General features: G+C 38.4%; 1 protein-coding gene across 4 annotated transcripts in view; it reads right to left on the minus strand.

Moving 5' to 3' along the window:
* COL14A1 (collagen type XIV alpha 1 chain) overlaps positions 1-19,322 on the minus strand; it is a 178,020-nt gene that overhangs the window by 114,840 nt on the left and 43,858 nt on the right. For all 4 annotated transcript variants that reach the window (XM_059671813.1, XM_059671814.1, XM_059671812.1 and 1 more), the window contains exons 7-14: positions 19,173-19,292; positions 17,769-17,933; positions 14,437-14,598; positions 11,594-11,745; positions 10,355-10,484; positions 8,642-8,787; positions 5,783-5,912; positions 3,807-3,946 (exon numbers count right to left, since the gene is read on the minus strand). In XM_059671813.1, the coding sequence (XP_059527796.1) occupies positions 3,807-3,946; positions 5,783-5,912; positions 8,642-8,787; positions 10,355-10,484; positions 11,594-11,745; positions 14,437-14,598; positions 17,769-17,933; positions 19,173-19,292 (1,145 nt within the window). The remainder of the gene's footprint in view (positions 1-3,806; positions 3,947-5,782; positions 5,913-8,641; positions 8,788-10,354; positions 10,485-11,593; positions 11,746-14,436; positions 14,599-17,768; positions 17,934-19,172; positions 19,293-19,322) is intronic.

The following is a 19,322-nucleotide window of genomic DNA, read 5'->3' on the forward strand; positions in this document are numbered from 1 at the left end:
CTCTAGTGATACTCTGGGGAACTGAATAAATGAACCTATTTGGGAGGAGGGGGTAAGAAATCAACCAAAGGACTTGTATGCATGCATATTAGCATAACCAATGGACACGAACATGGGGGCTTGTCCTGGGGGGTGGGAGTGGCCAGGGAAGGGCTGATTAGGGGGAAAAGGAGACATATGTAATACTTTAAACAATTTAAAAAAAATAGTAAAACTATTGCCAGGAATATATAGTTTGAATTCATGAACTGAGCAAGGTTTTAGATTCTTTGGATATGAATTTATGTTCTGGATCCTCCACTTATTAAACTGACCTTCTCATCTTGAACAAAAAAAAAAAGAAAGAAAAGAAAAGAAATGAACCTATTTACCTGAGAACAGACTCTGCCAAAAAATATCTGACTTAAAATGTTTTCAAGAGACATTATGGAGCAATATCACTGAGATCTGGTGTTTACATTACTACCAATAACTAATCTTGATGTTACCAGAGGTTAAGGGGAAGGTGAAATAGCTCACTGTATTTGCTCATGGCAGTCAACTGTGGCTTTTACCAAAATATAGAATGTGTCACATTCCTACTTAAAGCCTTCCTTGGCTGTCTATTGCCTTCCAAATCACAACCAGGCACCCTTTAATGACCTCTTGGCCTTGACTAATCTGGAGTGTTTTTTCCTATCATACTTTACATCGCCCCCTGGACACCAATCACACTGACTTTCCATCAGGTCAAGGTTTTTCTCACCTCAGGGCCTTTGCACATGCAATTCACTTTGTCTGGGACCCTATTTCTGCAGGTCTTTCAAATTAGGGCTTCCTCACCTGTCAAGACTAAGCTTAAATTTCACCTCCTCAGAGGGGGTTTCTCTTTGCACCTATCTTGGTAGGGTTATTCTCTGCCAATATTCTTGTTTGTTTCCTCTCTTAGCACCAATCACAGCTTGAAATGATTTTATTTCCTTACATACTTGTTTATTGTTTACTTCCTGCATGGACTGTAAGCTCCTTGAGGGCAAATGTTGTTCAGCTTTTTCACTACTGGATTTGAGTTGTAGTTTTTTGAGTGAATAAAATAAGTAAATGAAAATTAGGATGGAGGCAACAAAGAGCCTTTTCAAAAGAGATAACAAAGGGCTCCTCTAACCTAAGAGCCAATCCAGTAATCATATGCATCTCTTAAAGAATCAATTACAGCTCAAAAAAGTGTCAAGCCTGGAGAGAAGAGCTTCTATTTTCATCCTTTTGAAACCCTGACCAATCTTTTGGACAGGGGAGCCAACCCCCAGCCTTTTCAGCCATCCCAGCTGAGATGCCAGACACGGAAATGAAGTCATCTTGGAAGCTCTGGCCCAGTCAAGGTCCCAGATGAGGACGGGAGTCATCCCAGCTGACACTGCACGGAGCAGACAAGCTGTCCCTGCTGAACCCTACCCAAGTTGCATAATCATGGGTCATTATTTTAGCCAGGATATTAGTTACACAGCAATAGTTAACTGGGGAAAAAAGATAGTAACTTCTTCTGAATCTGGACCTGAAAGAATAGGTCATTCTTAGCCTTTAGTGTTTACTCTGGTCTGAGTACTGTCTGCAAGCTTTGCATGTGTTCATACACTTAATCCTTATGCAACCTAGTACGGTAGCTAATGATTACCCCTAAGTTGAAGATGGGGAAAATGATACTCCAGAAAGTTAAGGAACTTGCCCATGGGAAAACCAGCTAGTACATAGAACTTAAATACAAGTGTTTCTGACTCTAAACCATATGCTCATAAACTACTTACAATAGGGATTCATTATTTAAACTCACAGAAAAGACAAAACCATTTTTAAAACATGAGTTCAGGACATATTCTTCTAAACTATACTTACATATTGCTTTCTGTTGTTTTAAATTGTAATAGCTATCTTTCAACAGACATATATTTATTTATTTAATAAATCTGATACTAACAGACCATGTTTTATGCATTAACTATCATTTTCTTCCACCAAATAAAAACTTTTAGGTATCATTTATTTTTGTTCATTATCATATTTGTGTTTTAGACTAAGTTCTGAAACTGGTTTAGTTGGTAATACTTTTAAGATGTAGGAGAATTTGGGAAGATGATAACCAATGACCAGGATCTCACTTTTATGCAAGTATTTTTTAGAACACATTTCCAAACAGTCTAGCTAAAAGCCTCACTTCAGCCAAACTCTGGGCCAGATGAAGAAACAGTCCTTGATGAGGAACGAGGGACTTGAGCTCCGCTCTGGGCTTTAGTGTTGAGTCACTGCTGTTGGGAACTGGAATTGCTTCTCAAAGTCTAACTGTGACCTTTCATGTAAAACTCAAATGGCAACACTTCAGGTCTCCGTCCTGTTTGCACATTTCCCCAAACGCTGTCACAGCACATGCGATCTGAGAAGGCTCCTGTCCTTGGTTTAACAAGGCATGCATTGGCAGCATTTTTCCATAAGGGCCACACTAGGTGCTCTCTGTAAAACTCTCAGGACAGGGCTCAGGGTAAGCGCTCAACATGTGTTAGCTGTTGTTCTCCTCCCCCTCCTTCTCCTTCCCCTGTCCCTCATCATCATCATCAACATTTAAGTGTTTTTTATTTCAATCCTTTTGCTATTTCAGAAGGCAAAGCAAAGCAACTATTCCAAATGATCCCAGCTTTTTCAGAATTATTTGCCTTTAGGATTTATAAAGACTGAATGAAAGATGTTGAACTGTATTTCCTTATTGTTAGCAAATGTGTGGTGATTGCCCATTCATTACCCAATGTCCTGTATGAGGGTGCATTCTGAAAAATACTAATTGGATTTAATTACAGGAAAATGTTTGTCTCTGCATATGAAAATACTTGCTTTATTTGATCAGAAAACAGAAATGATGTAATCCAACATATTTCCCTCTTTGTCTTAGCTTCTTGGACCAAAACAAGGAAAACTAATAAAAATAACTTTGCTAACTATTCTTCTAAAACCTATTGCCAAGGATAGAGTTTCTAGAGAGTATAAATCTCTGAGTACAAGATACTATATCTTCATGGGTTGTACTAAGCTCTATTATATAAAAGTATCTTCCGATACAAAATTTGAATTATTCCGTTTTCAGCTTAAGTTCATTGAACCAAGGTTTTTCATATTCCAGTTTACTCAAAAGCAGAGGGATAAAGTGGGTAACACTGACATTATTTCTAGTTTACTATTTCTATGTAGATACACACTACCCCACCCCAGCCCAATGGGGATGATGGTATTTTCCAAAGATATCCCCATCAATTTATGCCTCCCATCCCACATGCCTCTGCTGTAGGTGGCACCTGTGTTCCTCCCCATCTTGAATCCATCAGGGAATTGTCATCTCCTACGAACGGAGGGAGGTGACAGTCTATGACTTTTGTTTCGAGGTAACTCAAGGCGACACAGCTTCCACGTACTATTGCTCTGCCTCTCTCTCTTTGAACACATGTCTGGGGACTCCTGAGCCAACACAAGAAGTCCAGCTCCCCTAAAGCTGACATGCTGGATGGGTCATGGGAAGAGTCTATTTAGAAACAGAGAGCTGCTCCAGCCCCCAGCTGTTCCAGTCTTCCCACACCAGGCAGCCGATATAGGAATTAGAAAGCCACTGTCTCATGAGTGACCCCAAGCCAGAACTACACATCCAAGCCCCATTCCTGACCCACAGAAACTATGGAAGAAAATAATTAGTGTTGTTTTATGCTACTACCTTTGGGGATAGTGGGTTACACAGCCATAAAAAAACTAATACACAACCAGTAGAAAAACAGACATTGTGTTCCACAGCTTACCTCATTGATTTCAGTGCCATCTGCGTTGTTATATACAATTCGATAACCAGTGACCTTTCTTGAAGTTGGGTCCCAGGCTAACCGAGCACTGTTAGAGCCAACATTGGAGATTCTCAGGTTTCTTGGTGAACTTAATGGCACTTTGCAGTAAATGGAAGAGAAAATAATTAAAAATGTAAATAATATACTTGTAAAAAAGACAAAAAAACCCCACCCAAAACCCGGCATCTTTGGCTTCTGAACTACCTATATATGAAAATTTTCACCCAGATAATAACTTAGAACAACAAAAAAAAGCAAATGAAAAATTTTCCTTGTATGAAATGAATAGTAATACATTACACATGCTTAGAAATTAGTAAGATTTAGGTAAATTTTCTGTGCCTTTCTTCTCCAGTCAATGCTATCATAACCTGGTGTAAAGAAGCAACCTAATAGATCAACCAGGACACCTGAAATTAAGTCTTAGCTATCCCATTCACCTATCATATGATTCTGGCGAACTCACTCTACTTGTCCATTCCATAATCTCCTATGTGTAAAATGAGGGTGATGCCTCTCTGCCATCTCCACAATACAATATAAAGATGATGTATTATAGAATTGTACACTTGAAACCCATATAATTTAATTAACCAACGTAACCCCTCAATAAATTCAATAAAAATATTAAAAATTAAGTAAAAAGTAAACTAATAAAAAGCATGCCAGTCTCAGGAACAAGTAGCCAGGTCATCGGCTTTTAGGACCTTTATAAAAAATACAGCTACTAATGGTGGAAAAAGAGTCGTGCACATTTTTTTTAATATAAAGAATTGAGTATTCCGAGTGAAAGATAGATGGGCATTGGGAAAGTTCACTTAAGACAACTGATATATCAGATGCTCTATGGCATAATCCATTTCTTTACTTCTGTGTTGAGCTCTCCCAGTTGTGTTTGGGGGGTGGGTTTTTTGATTATTTGCTGTTATGATTACATTTGTCTTTCTTCAAAGAGCAAGAACAACACAGCCTTGATTAACAAAGAATGAATGTGGGAGAAAACTTCTTCCCTTATCATTAAATGTCTATACATGTTTCCCAAATAGAAACTCAAAGACAAAAGCACTGTAGAAGTTGTGCTAGTTCCCTCTTCCCAAGGCTCAGGGATGGGCAAGACCCCGAGTCTCTGCCCTTTCTTTTTATTCACCTTTTCTAAAAAGATTATAAACTCCGTACTTTGAACCAAAATTAGACTTACCAACAAAATTATTACTCAATTAAAAGCTAATTTTAATAATAGTCTGAGATAAATAGGACTGCAAAGATTATATGAAAAAAATGTTAATTTTTATAAGAGTGGGAGGTAAAAGAAATATTGAGTGTGTGTTAAGTACTTTCACCTGTGCTGCTATTGTTCCTCTTTTTACTGACTCCAAAATGTTACATTACTTGCCCAAGTTAAAATATGACTTGAACTGGGATTTCCATCTTGGCTGCTTTGATTCCAAAGGCCATGTTCTTTTCCCTATATTGTGATCTAGCCTTTGGATTTACAAAGATGTTGGTGGCTAGAGGATGCTAAAATTCAGATCTAGCATCCATATGACTTATACTAATAACACTAGAAGAAATATATTTATTTCCCCTAAATAAAACATGCATTTTCTTTTTTAGTTAAAATTTGTTTCAATTACAGTTGAAATGATATATTATTGTATACTTGTTTCAGGTGTACAGCATAGTGGTAGGACATTTATATAATTTCAGAAGTGATCCTCCTGATAAGTCTAGTACCCAACTGGCACCATACATGGTTATTACAATATTATTGACGATCTTCCCTATTCTGTACTTTACATCCCCAAGTACACATTTTCTTAAGTTACAATTAGCTCTTAAGAGGTTTCAACCTAAACCAGTATTTCCAATTCAGAATCCCAATGTTGACTTGGGCTTTTGTTACAGCATTTCATCTGAATGACGGAACTGCTCACGTGTTGTTTCTTGTCCTGAAACGGGATCGCTGGCCTCTTCTCCAAACATAGCATACACTGTAACTGTGTACTCTGTATTGGGCAACAGCCCCCTCAATTCAATATCGGTGTGGGTCTCTCCAATTTTCATCTGAAAAGAACACACGTTATCAGATTGTGGGCCAATGTGTATTATTCACGCTGGTCAGAGTCAAAGTGGATAAAGGTGAGACTTCACAGAATAAGCCTGTTTCCTCACAACCTCTTCATCAAACAGGCTTCAGTCAGAATTTGTTCATTGTCACATCATTTTATATTAGGAACAGATGCTATGGAACCATATAAAGCTAAACATACCCGGGCGTGCTGTTTTAGAATAACTCCTTACATCTGGACAAGTGGCAACTGCAGCGAGACTAACAGTGTGAATATTTGGTCCCTAGAAGAGTGTGGGTGGAATTGAATCAGAAATGTTCTCTAGAAAGAGTGTAAGCTCCAGGCCAGCATGCTGGAGGCAGCGCCAAGTGGGCATCTTTCAGCACTTGGCTAATTTTAACCAGTCGCCTGGCTAGAGGCCCAGTCTTTGCTTCAAACCCAGTTGAGCTGGCCAGTTTTGTTGCCCAGTTCCACAAAGGGGCTTGTCCACCTGGATTGCAAGTCTTTTCCAGGATTCAGAAGAGATCAACCCACCTTGATGCCCAAGCTGGCAATTTGCTTTTTGACTCTCGTGGTTTTTATGACCCTTGGAGTCAAGCTAGCCAACATTCTCAATTATGTAACAACTGAGTACAACTGTATAACGGGGTGGTTTTATTTTTGGTTTGGAAGAAAGAAAAATATCTCCATAGACAGTGTCCAGTCACACAACTTCCTAGGTTATTATTGTCAAATTAAACATTTTAATTTTGAGACATCTCAACATAGATAACATCAATGTAGAGGAAATATTATAATATACCCTGATGTAGCCACTAGTCAAATGAATAAGTATCAACATTTTGTCATATTAACTTCACATTTTATTCCTAAAATAATTAATATATTCAGATAAAACAGAAGATCTCTCTCATTCTTTCTGCTCACCACCTTCACCCTAATGTTAAGGTATATTTAGCTTATTGATCATTTATTTTTACATCTATGCGTATTATGTAAATATTTGTAAATAATAATATATATGTATATAACAACATACATAAATGGAACTATAACAACCTAATATTTTTACAATTTTTTTCTCTGTCAATATTACTATGTTTCAAGACTTATCCATGTTGATATACAAGCGCAGAGTTGACATTATTTAATTCCTTTATGATATTCTTTTGTATAAATATGCTGTTATTTCCCATTCCTCTATTGCTGAACATGTCAGTTAGTTGTTTGCAATATTTTGTTCTCAGCAAGTTTCTCCATTGATTTTTCCCTATGATAAATACATCAAAAATTGTATATATCTTTCACTTGATGAAATATTTCAAATTATTCTCCAAGACAACTGTATCAATTTACATAAGTGATTCTGTGTCCTCACATGCTCACTAAGATGTACTATTATCAGACTTTAAAAACTGTTTGCTAATCGATTGGGTATGAACTAGTATCCCCTTCTTTTTTATTTGTCTCTTTCTTAGTGAGACTGAACATCTTTCCAGCATCATTTTTAAGTCTCCCTTCTGCCAAAAGGGAATTCAAATAAATATTAGATCCAAATGGCCAAAAGCTGTCTAAACTTTGCAAATAAAAGAGCACATGTCACCAATGCTCTGTTCTTGACACTCAGATTCACCGTATTTTTGGCCCTAAAAATTTCTGTCACGAGAGGCAGATTTTAGACAATGTTAACTAAACAAGTTCTGAATACCCTCTCTTGTCCACCTGCCTGTCAGGACACTCCCAAGCGTCATAGACACTTCCTCTTAAGTCCTCCATCATCTATATTATAGTAATTATGTTTCCTAGGAATTAAAAATGAGGACTAAAATAAATTATTCAAAGATCCAAGATTCATCATTTAAAATGGAATAAATGCAGAAAAACTCCACATTGATAAGATACATTTGTCTACGATGCAAATTAATTTTAAAAAATTTCCTAAGTCAGTGTACATAGGGGAAACAGTCATTTGTGTACTGCGTATAGAAATGTAAAGTATGTACAATTTCTCTAGAGTCATTTGGTAATGCTTGGTATAATGATTGGCATACCCTTTGAAAAAAGAAACTCCATTCCTAGCATTTTATGCTAAGGAAATAATCAACCATACAAAATTATATGTTAAAAAAAATAGTCATAAAAGCATATTTATACAGAAAATTACCTAATTCTCCAATAATGTGAGAATAACAATGGAAAGGTATAAAGATGTTTAAAATGATGACATAAAATATTATTTAATGGTATGGAATGATAGTCACAATAACCTAAATGAAAACAGAAGAGTACAAAACCATTTCCATTTGTTGTGTTCAACATGCATTTCAAAAGACTTGATGCTAATTGTGAACAACTTATTCCCTCTATCAGTGGTTCTCAACCTTCTGGCCCTTTAAATACAATTCCTCATGTTGTGACCCAACCATAAAATTATTTTCGTTGCTACTTCATAACTGTAATGTTGCTACTGTTATGAGTCGTAATGTAAATATCTGATATGCAGGATGGTCTTAGGCGACCCCTGTGAAAGGGTCATTCAATCGCCAAAGGGGTCGCGACCCACAGGTTGAGAACTGCTGCTCTAGGTGGTTCGATTACAAGTAATTTTTCCCCCTCTTGCTTAATGTGAATTTTCCAAATTTTATACACTGAATTTTTATAGTAAAAAATGTCTCTTTTAAGAGAGTCAAAGATTCGAGAACTCTAGTGGCAGCGGGTAGTTACCTCTTTTTCATCCCCAGCCAGACCCTCCGTGAGAGGAGCATAGAGGATCAGGTATCCCGATGCTCCGGCCACTGCATTCCATCTTGCCCGCAGACTGTTCTCAGTCACATCGTACAGTTCAAGGTCAGAAGGCATGGGTAAAGCAACTGCAAGAGGAGATTGCTTTTTGTAATGCTCAGCCATTACCAGTGTGCTTGCTCATTTCAAAGTATCCACGTGCTACTTAAGTAAACGTAGCTTATTTTTCAGATAATTTTCATCCTTCAATCTGTTCACATAGCCTTCTTGGAGGGTAAGCGTGGTGAATGTTTAAAGCAAGTATGACATATCTTCTGGTTTCTTATATCCCACTACAGTGATGGGCCCCTTTCCCTGGCATCCAGTCAAGAGCAAGAAGACTATTCTGACCACTGTTTTATGTCCATCACCAAACAGTGTCTGACATGCAACAGCCATTAAAAATAGTTGTTGAGTCACAATAAAATGACAGAATGGGTGGCTGGAGGAACACATACATGAATGAATAAATACTCATTGACACATTCAATCAGGGACAATGATGAGGCATGACTAAGTAGCAATAGGTTTGAGAAAAATGGAATAATCAAGAAATAAGACTGGCTATAATTGAGAGGTAGGAGAAAGAGATTAAGGATAAATTACAAGCTCCTGGCTTTAACAATGCCAATGAAAACCGTGAAATGTTGTTTTCAAATATGAACCTAGGCCCTCCACGCTCTGGCCTTGCCTCCTTTTCCAATCACAATGTCAAGTTCAGGACTTGGTTTACACTTGCAGCTCCCTGTCACACTTGGATTGGAGTGCCTATAGCAGCTCATTGCACTAATTTGATTTCATGTCCTTGGTTTGCATTCTCTCCCTTACTAGACAAAAACTTCCTTAAGGTCAGGAATTGTTGCTAAAATACTTATGCAAAGCAGGATTATTAATAGCTACCTTAAAAATCATTTTCAGGGATAAATCCAACAATGTATTGGACTGGAGTGTGATTACCATAATGCCTACCACATAGCTATTGGTGGTGTTTATATTGTTATCATTGTCCTATCAGAGGCAGAGTTCTTTAATTGCGCATAGTGACGAGCACGTAATAGGACCTTAATTCACGTTTGCAATAACTGAATGAGTAGATAACTGTGTTTTTTGAGATTATCGTTTCCCAGGAGAGAGAGAGAGAGAGAGAGAGAGAGAGAGAGAGAGAGAGAGAGAGAATAGAGGATCAGGTATGCTTTATCATTATCATGCTCAGGTAAGGAATTACTAGTATTCAGAAGCTTGTTTTAATTGCAATGGCATAAAAAGTGAAAATAGATGTAACATAATGCCCTTGTATTTCTACTGGGCAGGAGAGAGAGCTACAGAAATCCTTCTCTACTTCTACTGACAAATTTAAGCTCAGTGCTTAGTTTGTAACAGGCATTCACTAAATGTTTGTTTACTAAGTAAATAAATGTATTTTGCACCCTTCACCACTAAGGTTACTTTCTCCTACACATAACAGTGTTATCATATCCCTCCCGGTATGTAGCCCCTGCAAAATGTGATGATAGCTTGGTCCAGTACAGCATAACTATTTTCTAGGAATTTGACTCAGGATGTCCATCAATACAACCTGAGCAGAATTCCAAATGAGGAAGGGCTGCCTCAGCAATGCTATACAAGGTCAGAAGTGAGGTAGAATCCAATACATACGGGTGGTCTCGGTTCCCCGCAGGCCTTCGCTAGCGGTGTGAGAATACACTGCGAAGACGGAGACCTGATATTCAGTGAGAGACATCAAGTTTTTCAACACCGTGGAAGTTTCACTGCCAGCCACCACCACCTGTTTAAAGTGCAGTTCAGGGATGAGAGTATGAAATGTCCCATGTGCAGAATTAACATGAAAAAGCAAAAATACCTCTAGCAAGAACATTCCACTAAATGTTTTCTTATGTGTGCCGCATCCTCTTTCCACTGTGCGGTCTATTCTCCTTGAATTCCTATCTGAAGCAATGCGCCTTTTATGGAACATGTCCAAAACTCCCTTATTAATTCCTATCTAAGTGGAAATGGTGTCATTTTTATACTAATCACATCTGCTTCATAACAGTTAATGTGTGATATTTTCCCATGGAGCTTTGGGAAGCATTTAAAAGGTATATTAGTCATAAAAAAAGATAGAACATTGGAATAATTCTGATTTTTTTTGACCAGATAATTTCAACCTTCATGCTCTACTTCTCTAACACTTAAAAAAATTATATCCCCTGCCGTAATCCAGAAGAAAATTGTGCAACGGGCTGAGGTTAGTCAGAGGTTAGGACAATAAAAGGTTAGCACTTAAAAAAAATATTTCATCACATGTTAATATATTCCCTGTGAATTGCTGTATCAAAGGTAGGAACTGGGACGAATCCAATCATCTGGCAATATGTACTCTATCATGATGGCCAACCCATGAGAAAGGCCAGCCACAGATGCTTTCTTATGGCTCCTCCATTCCAATAATCTCCATAAACGTCCAGGAAATTCCAAACCCTGGAGGACTATGTGACCACATAATTTGGATCACACAGACTTCATTAAGGAAGGGAGTTCAGACCACTCCCAAAGTAGAAAGAACACATTAATAGCAAAAGGAAGCTCTGGCCAGATAACTAACTACTGATTTCCTTTGCTTTAGAACTCATTAATTTTTAAAAAGAAGGGGGGAAAAAGCTAAAATAAGTTGTGTTAGAAATGGATACATGACCAGTTCTGAGGGTTATTTGATGGAGGTGAGAAGAAAAGGTGCAAATAAAGTACACAGACATGTGGAAACGTATTTAAGTGAAATAATCCTAAATGCTTATCACAGAAGAACCTTATATATCCATTTCTGTCTTGTTTTCTCTACTGTAGAAGACTTGAGAAAATGAAAATAATGGTTTGAAAATATCATCTTCTTATTACCTCGTCTGGTTTTCCACCTCTGGTAGGATAGTACACGACTCTGTATTTTGTCACCTTCCCTGGGGCATGAGTCCAGTTAACCATGAAGCTTCTGGCAGTGACTTCAGAAGTAATCAGCTCCGTAGGCGGCCCAATGGTGGCAAGGGCCAAGGCTAAATTAAAGAGACACATAAGATGAACCTCTTCCCCAGTTAGTTCTTATTCACCTAGGAAACCCCCTTAGTCAGAAATGACTACTGACTTTATGCCACCCCTAAGATTTTCATCTCTAGAGAAGCTGATTCAGTTATTCATTCCGACATTTGTTCATCAAAACATTTAAGTGTCTATTAAGTACCAGTCCCTACACCAGGTTCTGCGGATAAAAACTTAAATAAAACATAGTCCTTGACTCTAAGGAACTTGGCTTAAAGAAATTGCTATAGCATAGTAAATACAAAAACACCACATTCATTGAACATGTGTATATCTACAAGTAGTCTTCTAAGTTCTTTATTATTTTATTTACTTCTCAGTGATTACTATTATTCTTCCCATTTCACAGGTGACAAAACCAAGCCACAATGAACTTAAGTAACTCGCCCAAGTCTCACAATTAGTAAGTATCAGAGCTGAGTTTGATGCTTGAGCTTCTTGACACAAGACTCTGTGTTTTTAAGCATCTGAAGGTCCAGTAGCTATACTGAAGACTGCAACAAATGGCCAATAACTAAAAGTAAAAAAAGAAGAAAAAGCAACCGACACACTGAGTATCCACTATGAGCTAGACACTATAAGCACTTTGTGTTATGTACATGTTAAAGCAAATGATTCTACAAAAGACTTGGGACATGTAAAGTTCAGGGTCCTTGAACTTTAGGATTTATTATCCTCTAGGGCAAGCATGTCAAACTCAATGGCTAATATGGGCCAAATAAATGAGGCATGAGGCCCGCGGGCTGCGAGTTTGACATGCTTGTTCTAGGGGCATTTACCCAAGAGACTTCAATAACCATTACACTGGGGGAGGGGAGAACATAGTTACTGAACACTAACTATGACCAGGAACTGTATTACATACTTTATCAGCATCCACATGTAGAGATTTTTTTCGTGTGGGAAAATCTGGATTCTAAAGTACTCTCGTTAAGAAGCTCAGAAAAGTTTGTTCAGGAAACTACTGCTTGGCTGCCCAACCTAGTCCCTCACCAAAATTAAAAGTTTTGCCCTGCAAAACCTTATTTAAAAAATGAAAAGACAAGCTACTGATCAGGAAAAAATATTAACAAACTATGTATCCAAAAGAGGACTGGTATATAGAATATGAATAAAGAATTCTCAAAACTCAACTGTTAAAACTAAACTTAAAGAAGTCCAATTAGAAAAATAGGCAAAAGACATGAAGTGACATTTCATCAAAGAGCATATCACAGATGTAAAATGAGCACGTGAAAAGATGTTCAACTTCACTGGGCATCTGGGAAGTGCAAATTAAAACCACAAAGAGCTATCACTACACACTGATCAGAACGGCTAACATGAAAAACAGGAGCAACAATAAATGTTGGTGACAATGCAAAGGAACTGGATCCCTCATATACGGTGGCCCCTAGAAATGTATATACACTTTAACAGCTGATAACTCAACTTTGAAAATGAAATGTATTTTAATAAGCACTGCCTTTATAATTATTCAAAGTGTGTACATACATTTTTTGGGACATTCTATATATTGCTGGTGGAAATGTCAAATGCTATGGTCACCCTGGAAAATAGCTTGGCAGTTTTTTGGGTTTTTTTAAAATATATTTTATTGATTTTTTACAGAGAGGAAGGGAGAGAGATAGAGAGTTAGAAACATCGATGAGAGAGAAACATCGATCAGCTGCCTCCTGCACATCTCCTACTGGGGATATGCCCGCAACCCAGGTACATGCCCTTGACCGGAATCGAACCTGGGACCTTTCAGTCCGCAGGCCGACGCTCTATCCACTGAGCCAAACCGGTTTCGGCGCTTGGAAGTTTCTTAACTAAAACTAAACTAAATATAAAATTACAATATGATATCCTGAACTTTATCCCAGAGAAATTAAAACATATGCTCACAGAAGAACCTATACATGAATGTTCGGAGCAGCTTTATTTGTAACAGCCAAAGAATGGAAACAACTCAGATGTCTTTCAATGTGGGAATGGTTAAACAAACTGTGGTACATCCATACAGTGGAATACGACACAGCAGTTCAAAGGAAAGAGCTACTAATACTTGCAACAACTTGAAGGAATCTCCAGGGAATTACCCTGAATAAAGAAAGCCAATCCCCAAAGGTTACATACTACATGAATCCACCTACATAATATTTTCAAAATGAAAAATATTTAGAGATGGAGAACCGATTTTCAGGAGTTAGGGAGAGGTTGGGGGAGGGATAGAATGAATGTGGCTATAAAAGGACAATAGTCATGATCCTTGTGGTAATGGAAATGTTCTATATTTTGATCATATTAGTGCAAACACCATGATATTGTACTGCAGTCTTGCAATATGTTACCATTGAGGGAAACTGGAAAAGTATACAGGCTCTCTCTCTACATTATTTCCTACAACCATGTACATGGACAAGTCTCTCAAAATCAACTTTAATTAAAAGACACAAACATGATGGTCTAAAGGAGAAAATTATCTAGTGGTTAGAGTATTCTTCCCTCACCCCACCAATATACCCCCGTTTCTATTAGGAGAATAGAGGCCTCTACTTAGAAAGTCGAGATGAAAGATGGTAAGAATTTTCCTAACCCACGGCAGACCTTTGCTCAGCGCAGTCCCCATGTGCACAGAACGACTGCTCTCCGTCACTGTGTACCTTTGATCTCCCTGTCCTGTTCTTCCACCCGGAGGCAGACGGTCCTTGTCAGGCTCTCCACCACCGTGTGCATCAGGTCAAATTCGGCCACGTTGTACACGTGCGTGCTGTCGGGTTCAGAGGCGATCTCCTGCAGCTCGTTCTCATCCGCGTTTTTCACCCCTTGCAAGGAGGACAACAGGGAGGGTTGCGACATCCATGCCCCATTTGAAAAAGCAACAGCACTGTCCCCAACCTGACCCCCTCAGTCTCACTGCAATCAAAGTATCTGCTGCTTCAAGAGGCATATCTCTCCCGGCTGAGGCTTTTTAAAAGTCACCTTCAGAATCATTGTTAAATGGTTTAGCTTCTTTTTTTTTTTTACATATTTTTATTGATTTCAGAGAGGAAGGGAGGGGAGAGAGAGATAGAAACATCAATGATGAGAGGGAATCACTGACCGGCTGCCTTCTGCATCCCCCACACTGGGGATTGAGCCCACAACCCAGGCGTGTGCCCTTGACTGGAATCGAACCTGGGAACCTTCAGTCCGCAGGTCGATGCTTTATCCACTGAGCCAAACCGGCAAAGGGCGAGCTTCATTTTCTTCAATATGTCTTACCCTAAAGATGTATTGATGAAACTAACTTCTGTCTTGCATGAATATTGCATAAGCAATAGTAATGAAACCAGTATTCTAAACTATCAAAACTTCCGGTTTAAATTTCTATAAAACACATTTACTTAAATTGAGAGATTACTATAATAAAAATAACATATAATGATCATTGTTATTATTATTATTATTATTATTATTATTATTATTTATTATATAGTATTAAGAGACACCTTGGGGGATTAACAAATATGCAAATACACAGGCTGGCTAATAACCATTGCAAATAGGGAAGCTCTGGTTCTTCCGCAATATTTATTGAATTCCCTTGCTATGGTGGGTCAAGTGCAATGCTGAGTGTTTAGAATACAGCGGGAAGTACAGTGATACAGAAAACCCTTCACCCTCATGCAACTTCTCCAGTCTCTATTTTAGCAGTGGATGCTAACACAGTGTGCTTACTTTGCCCCAAATGCTTCAGTGTTTTATGAATATTAACATATTTAATCCTCAGAACCAACCCTATGAGTTTGGCACAATTGTTTCTCCCATTATACGGATGTGTAAGCTGATGCATAGAGAGGTTGATTAACTTGCTCAAGGAAACATAACCTGGGAAGTGTACACCTGGGATTCAGCCAGGCAGTCTAGATCCAAAGTCATATGCTCTGAACCACTATATCGTGCTGCCTCTCAGAAGACTCACATTAAAATGGGTAAATATTTACCAATGAAATTAGAAACAAAAAAAGAAAGACACAGGATTGGTTCTTATGGGTGTCGAGGTAGATTTCTCTTCCCCAGGCTTCAACAAACAAGGAGCATCTATACTAATAAAAGAGTAATATGCTAATTAGACCGGACATCTTCCAGACATCTTCCGGACAAAGCCACAGTCGCGGGGGCCGAGGCAGAGGCGATTAGAGGCGATCAGGCCAGCAGGGGAGGGAAGTTAGGGGTGATCAGGCAGGCAGGCAGAGGCGGATAGGGGCGATCGGGCCGCCAGGGGAGCAGTTAGGGGCCATCCGACAGGCAGGCAGAGTGGTTAGGGGTTATCAGGTAGGCAGGCAGGTAAGCGGTTAGGAGCCAGGGGTTCTGGATTGGAGAGGGTGCAGGCCAGGCTGAGGTATACCCGCCTCCCGTGGATGAATTTCATGCACCAGGCCTCTAGTTTCTTTATAAACCTCTGACATTGCAATAATCTAAGGGTGTTAAAAGAGGTACTATGGAAGAAAGGAAGAGCGATTACTTGGGGCAACATGAATTACTTCTTAGAGGCCTGGCTATGCCATTGAATTCATCTTCCAACCTCAACACACTGAGTAACAAAGCATTGGTTGTTTCTCACCTATTTGCTTTAGGGGGTCATAGGATAATAAATACTACTGGTTTTCAGGTAGTTTCCAAAAAAAAAAAGTTCAAATCACATCTGAATTCACTTAAAGTTTTGTTTAAAAACTCATCCATTCATTTTGAACAAGACCACAAAATGGAGAATAAACACATGAATGAATTCCCCCATCAGTTTACATCTTCTGAAGGGATTTCCTTTGTTGGGGAAAATGATTGCAAAATAAAAAATGAAAATTAAATCAATCTGTCTGATGTTTCTTGCCTGAAGGACTTCTACAATAGCTTCTAAAATGTGCAGTTGGATCTGGATCCACAATAACAAAATCACATTAGTGCATACTGAAGCAATGAGCTTAATATCAGCCATGCTTTTCATGCTGGTTAGTTAAAACCAACAAATTTGAATTTATAGATATGAAACTATTCTAGGGAAGATAGTCCCTTTCTCTCTCTCTCTCACTCTCTCTCTCTCTCTCTCTCACACACACACACACACACACACACACACACACACACACACCAAATAGCAAAGTAGTTTGTTGCATATAGCATAGAAAGAAAGGAGATGTCACCATGACTTGGAATGGCTCATTTTGTAAGGACAGAGCCTTCCTCATCTCTGTGCCCCAGCACCCACCCACAATGCCTGGCACACAGCAGATAAGCAAATACTTCTTGAATGAAACATTCTATAAACCACATTTTGATAGCAAATCTAGGAATGGGCCAGAAGAACTGTGTCTAGATTTAGGTTTGTTTTTGTTTTGTCAGTCTCGATGAAATAGAAGACCCACCTACTGCCAAAGAAAATGTAAGCATTTTCCTCAAGAGCAAAGTTGTATCATCTAAGTATTTTGCAGTTATTCTGCATGTGTGAATATATAGATATATACTAGTATATATTCTTTTCCACAAGAATGATACCTTAAAAAGAGCTTCAGAGAAATAATACTGCATATCTGGAACTTTGTGCTTTCTTTAAATAACTGCAGGACCTTAATTACTTGAAAATGATAAACTGGTTTCTCCATATACCACCAGAAAAGAGAGAGCCTATAACAAGATACTAAAGAGAAAAGTCCTGACTGGTAAAAAGTAATAAGTATGAACCTAAGCGTTGTCCTTTATACTTTTCACAACACTTTACATATGGTATCTCGCCTTAGGGGTCTTCATGCTATAGGGCACAAAACAGTTACCATCACTTCCATTTTAAATGTAGGTTGTAGGGCTCAGATCATATGACTAGTTGTGATGAGAGTCAGGACTAGAAAATGTATAGGTCTCTTGGCTTTCCATTGAAGTGCACTTTGCATTACATATCATTTTTAAGTGGCTGTGCATCTGTCCCCATTGTTGAAACAGAACTATAAGTAACACATACCTATGGCAAACAGTTCCACACCAGATTCACGAAGGTTCCTGGATGGTGGGATAATATCATCTTGGGATTTCCCGTCTGTGATTAAGATGCCAATTTTGGATACTCCAGTCCTTGCTCCTGCTTCTGGCTTAAAGCTGTTTTCAAAAATGTAGTTCAAAGCAAGACCTGGCAGAAGACAAGGAAAAATAAACACAAGCCAACCACCTCTAATAAAAACCCTTCCAGTCCTGCAAAGTGTAACCACAAGATGGGTAACTTGTTGAACTAAAGGGATTTTTATTAGATGCAAACTTTCACCTTCATTTTTACAACAACCTCTTCCTTGACAGATCGGATGAAAAACTCAACTCCACCGGAAGAGAGGCAATACAAATAACTGACCACTGCATCATTTCAGAAATTCGCATTTACAACGAACATTGAATTCGTGGCCCATGGACATGACAGATCTGTGTACATGAAAATGTAAACCTTTATAAGTTAGAATAAAGCAAGAATCCCCGCACAATAGTGTCTGTTCCAAATATTATCTCTACACTTTCAGTTTTGCTAATGATGGCCTATAAAACCAAAAAATTCTTTCCTATCTCTCTTTCTTAGAGGTAGTGGGGGAAGATCTCAAAGAAAACTGAACCCCTGCCTTTTGAATGTGACACTTTTCACCGAGAAAAAATAAGAAATGCTGCAATATTTTTTATACAATTTGTGTTAAATATTTTTTTAGTTGTATGAACAAAACACCCATTAGATTATGCCTCAGATTGGCAAAGCAATTGTCAGGATTTCAGTGGTTTCCTTAAAAGTCAATGACAACATCTATGTATTTTAATTGAGCATATATATTGGATGTGCAGTAAGGGTAAAACCTGTGATAACCCCTTGTGGCTAAGATAATTATCATCTAAATATTCTCACATTCTTCATTTATTAAAAATATCAGTGAGCCAAAGATCTGCAAATATTTTCATGATAGCTACTGATTGCAGAATAAGGGCCAAGAAAATACCTTCCTTAAATACAAGGTAGTAATTTGTGTTTATTTCATAGACAGGGTGGCTGGAGGAGAAAACAGGTGAAAAGAGAGGGAGGAAAAGGGACTCACAATGGTTAAAACAGCTACGAGTGCTGTCAGCCTCAGAGACTACTCCATTTCCTTCTAGGTCAACCAAGCCCCTCCTGGGACACTCTATTCATATGCACAGAGATGTCTGGGTTTTAACTTATGAAGCTGAGTTTGAGAAAAGAACCATCGGAGAACTTTAGAAGCTAGAGGAAGTGACAGGATAGGAGAAATGAAGACTTCCTTTGGTTTAAAAAAGTACTATGCTAAGTCTTACAAAGAGGCCGACTAAAGAAATAAGACTATTCTTCAGCAAAATATGTTGTGGACTGAACAAAACATACCTGTTAGGGTATTTCCTCCTTTGTATGGCAGATTTCGGACAGCTTCGATCACCTCATCTTTTGTACTGAAGGCATTCAAGTGCCATTCTATTCTGGGATCACCGCTATACTGTGCAAGACCTGGATAAGAAAGATAAGGAAGCCCACCCA

This window comes from Myotis daubentonii, chromosome 17, assembly GCF_963259705.1.
Source record: "Myotis daubentonii chromosome 17, mMyoDau2.1, whole genome shotgun sequence".
In the NCBI taxonomy this organism is placed as follows: Eukaryota; Metazoa; Chordata; class Mammalia; order Chiroptera; family Vespertilionidae; genus Myotis; species Myotis daubentonii.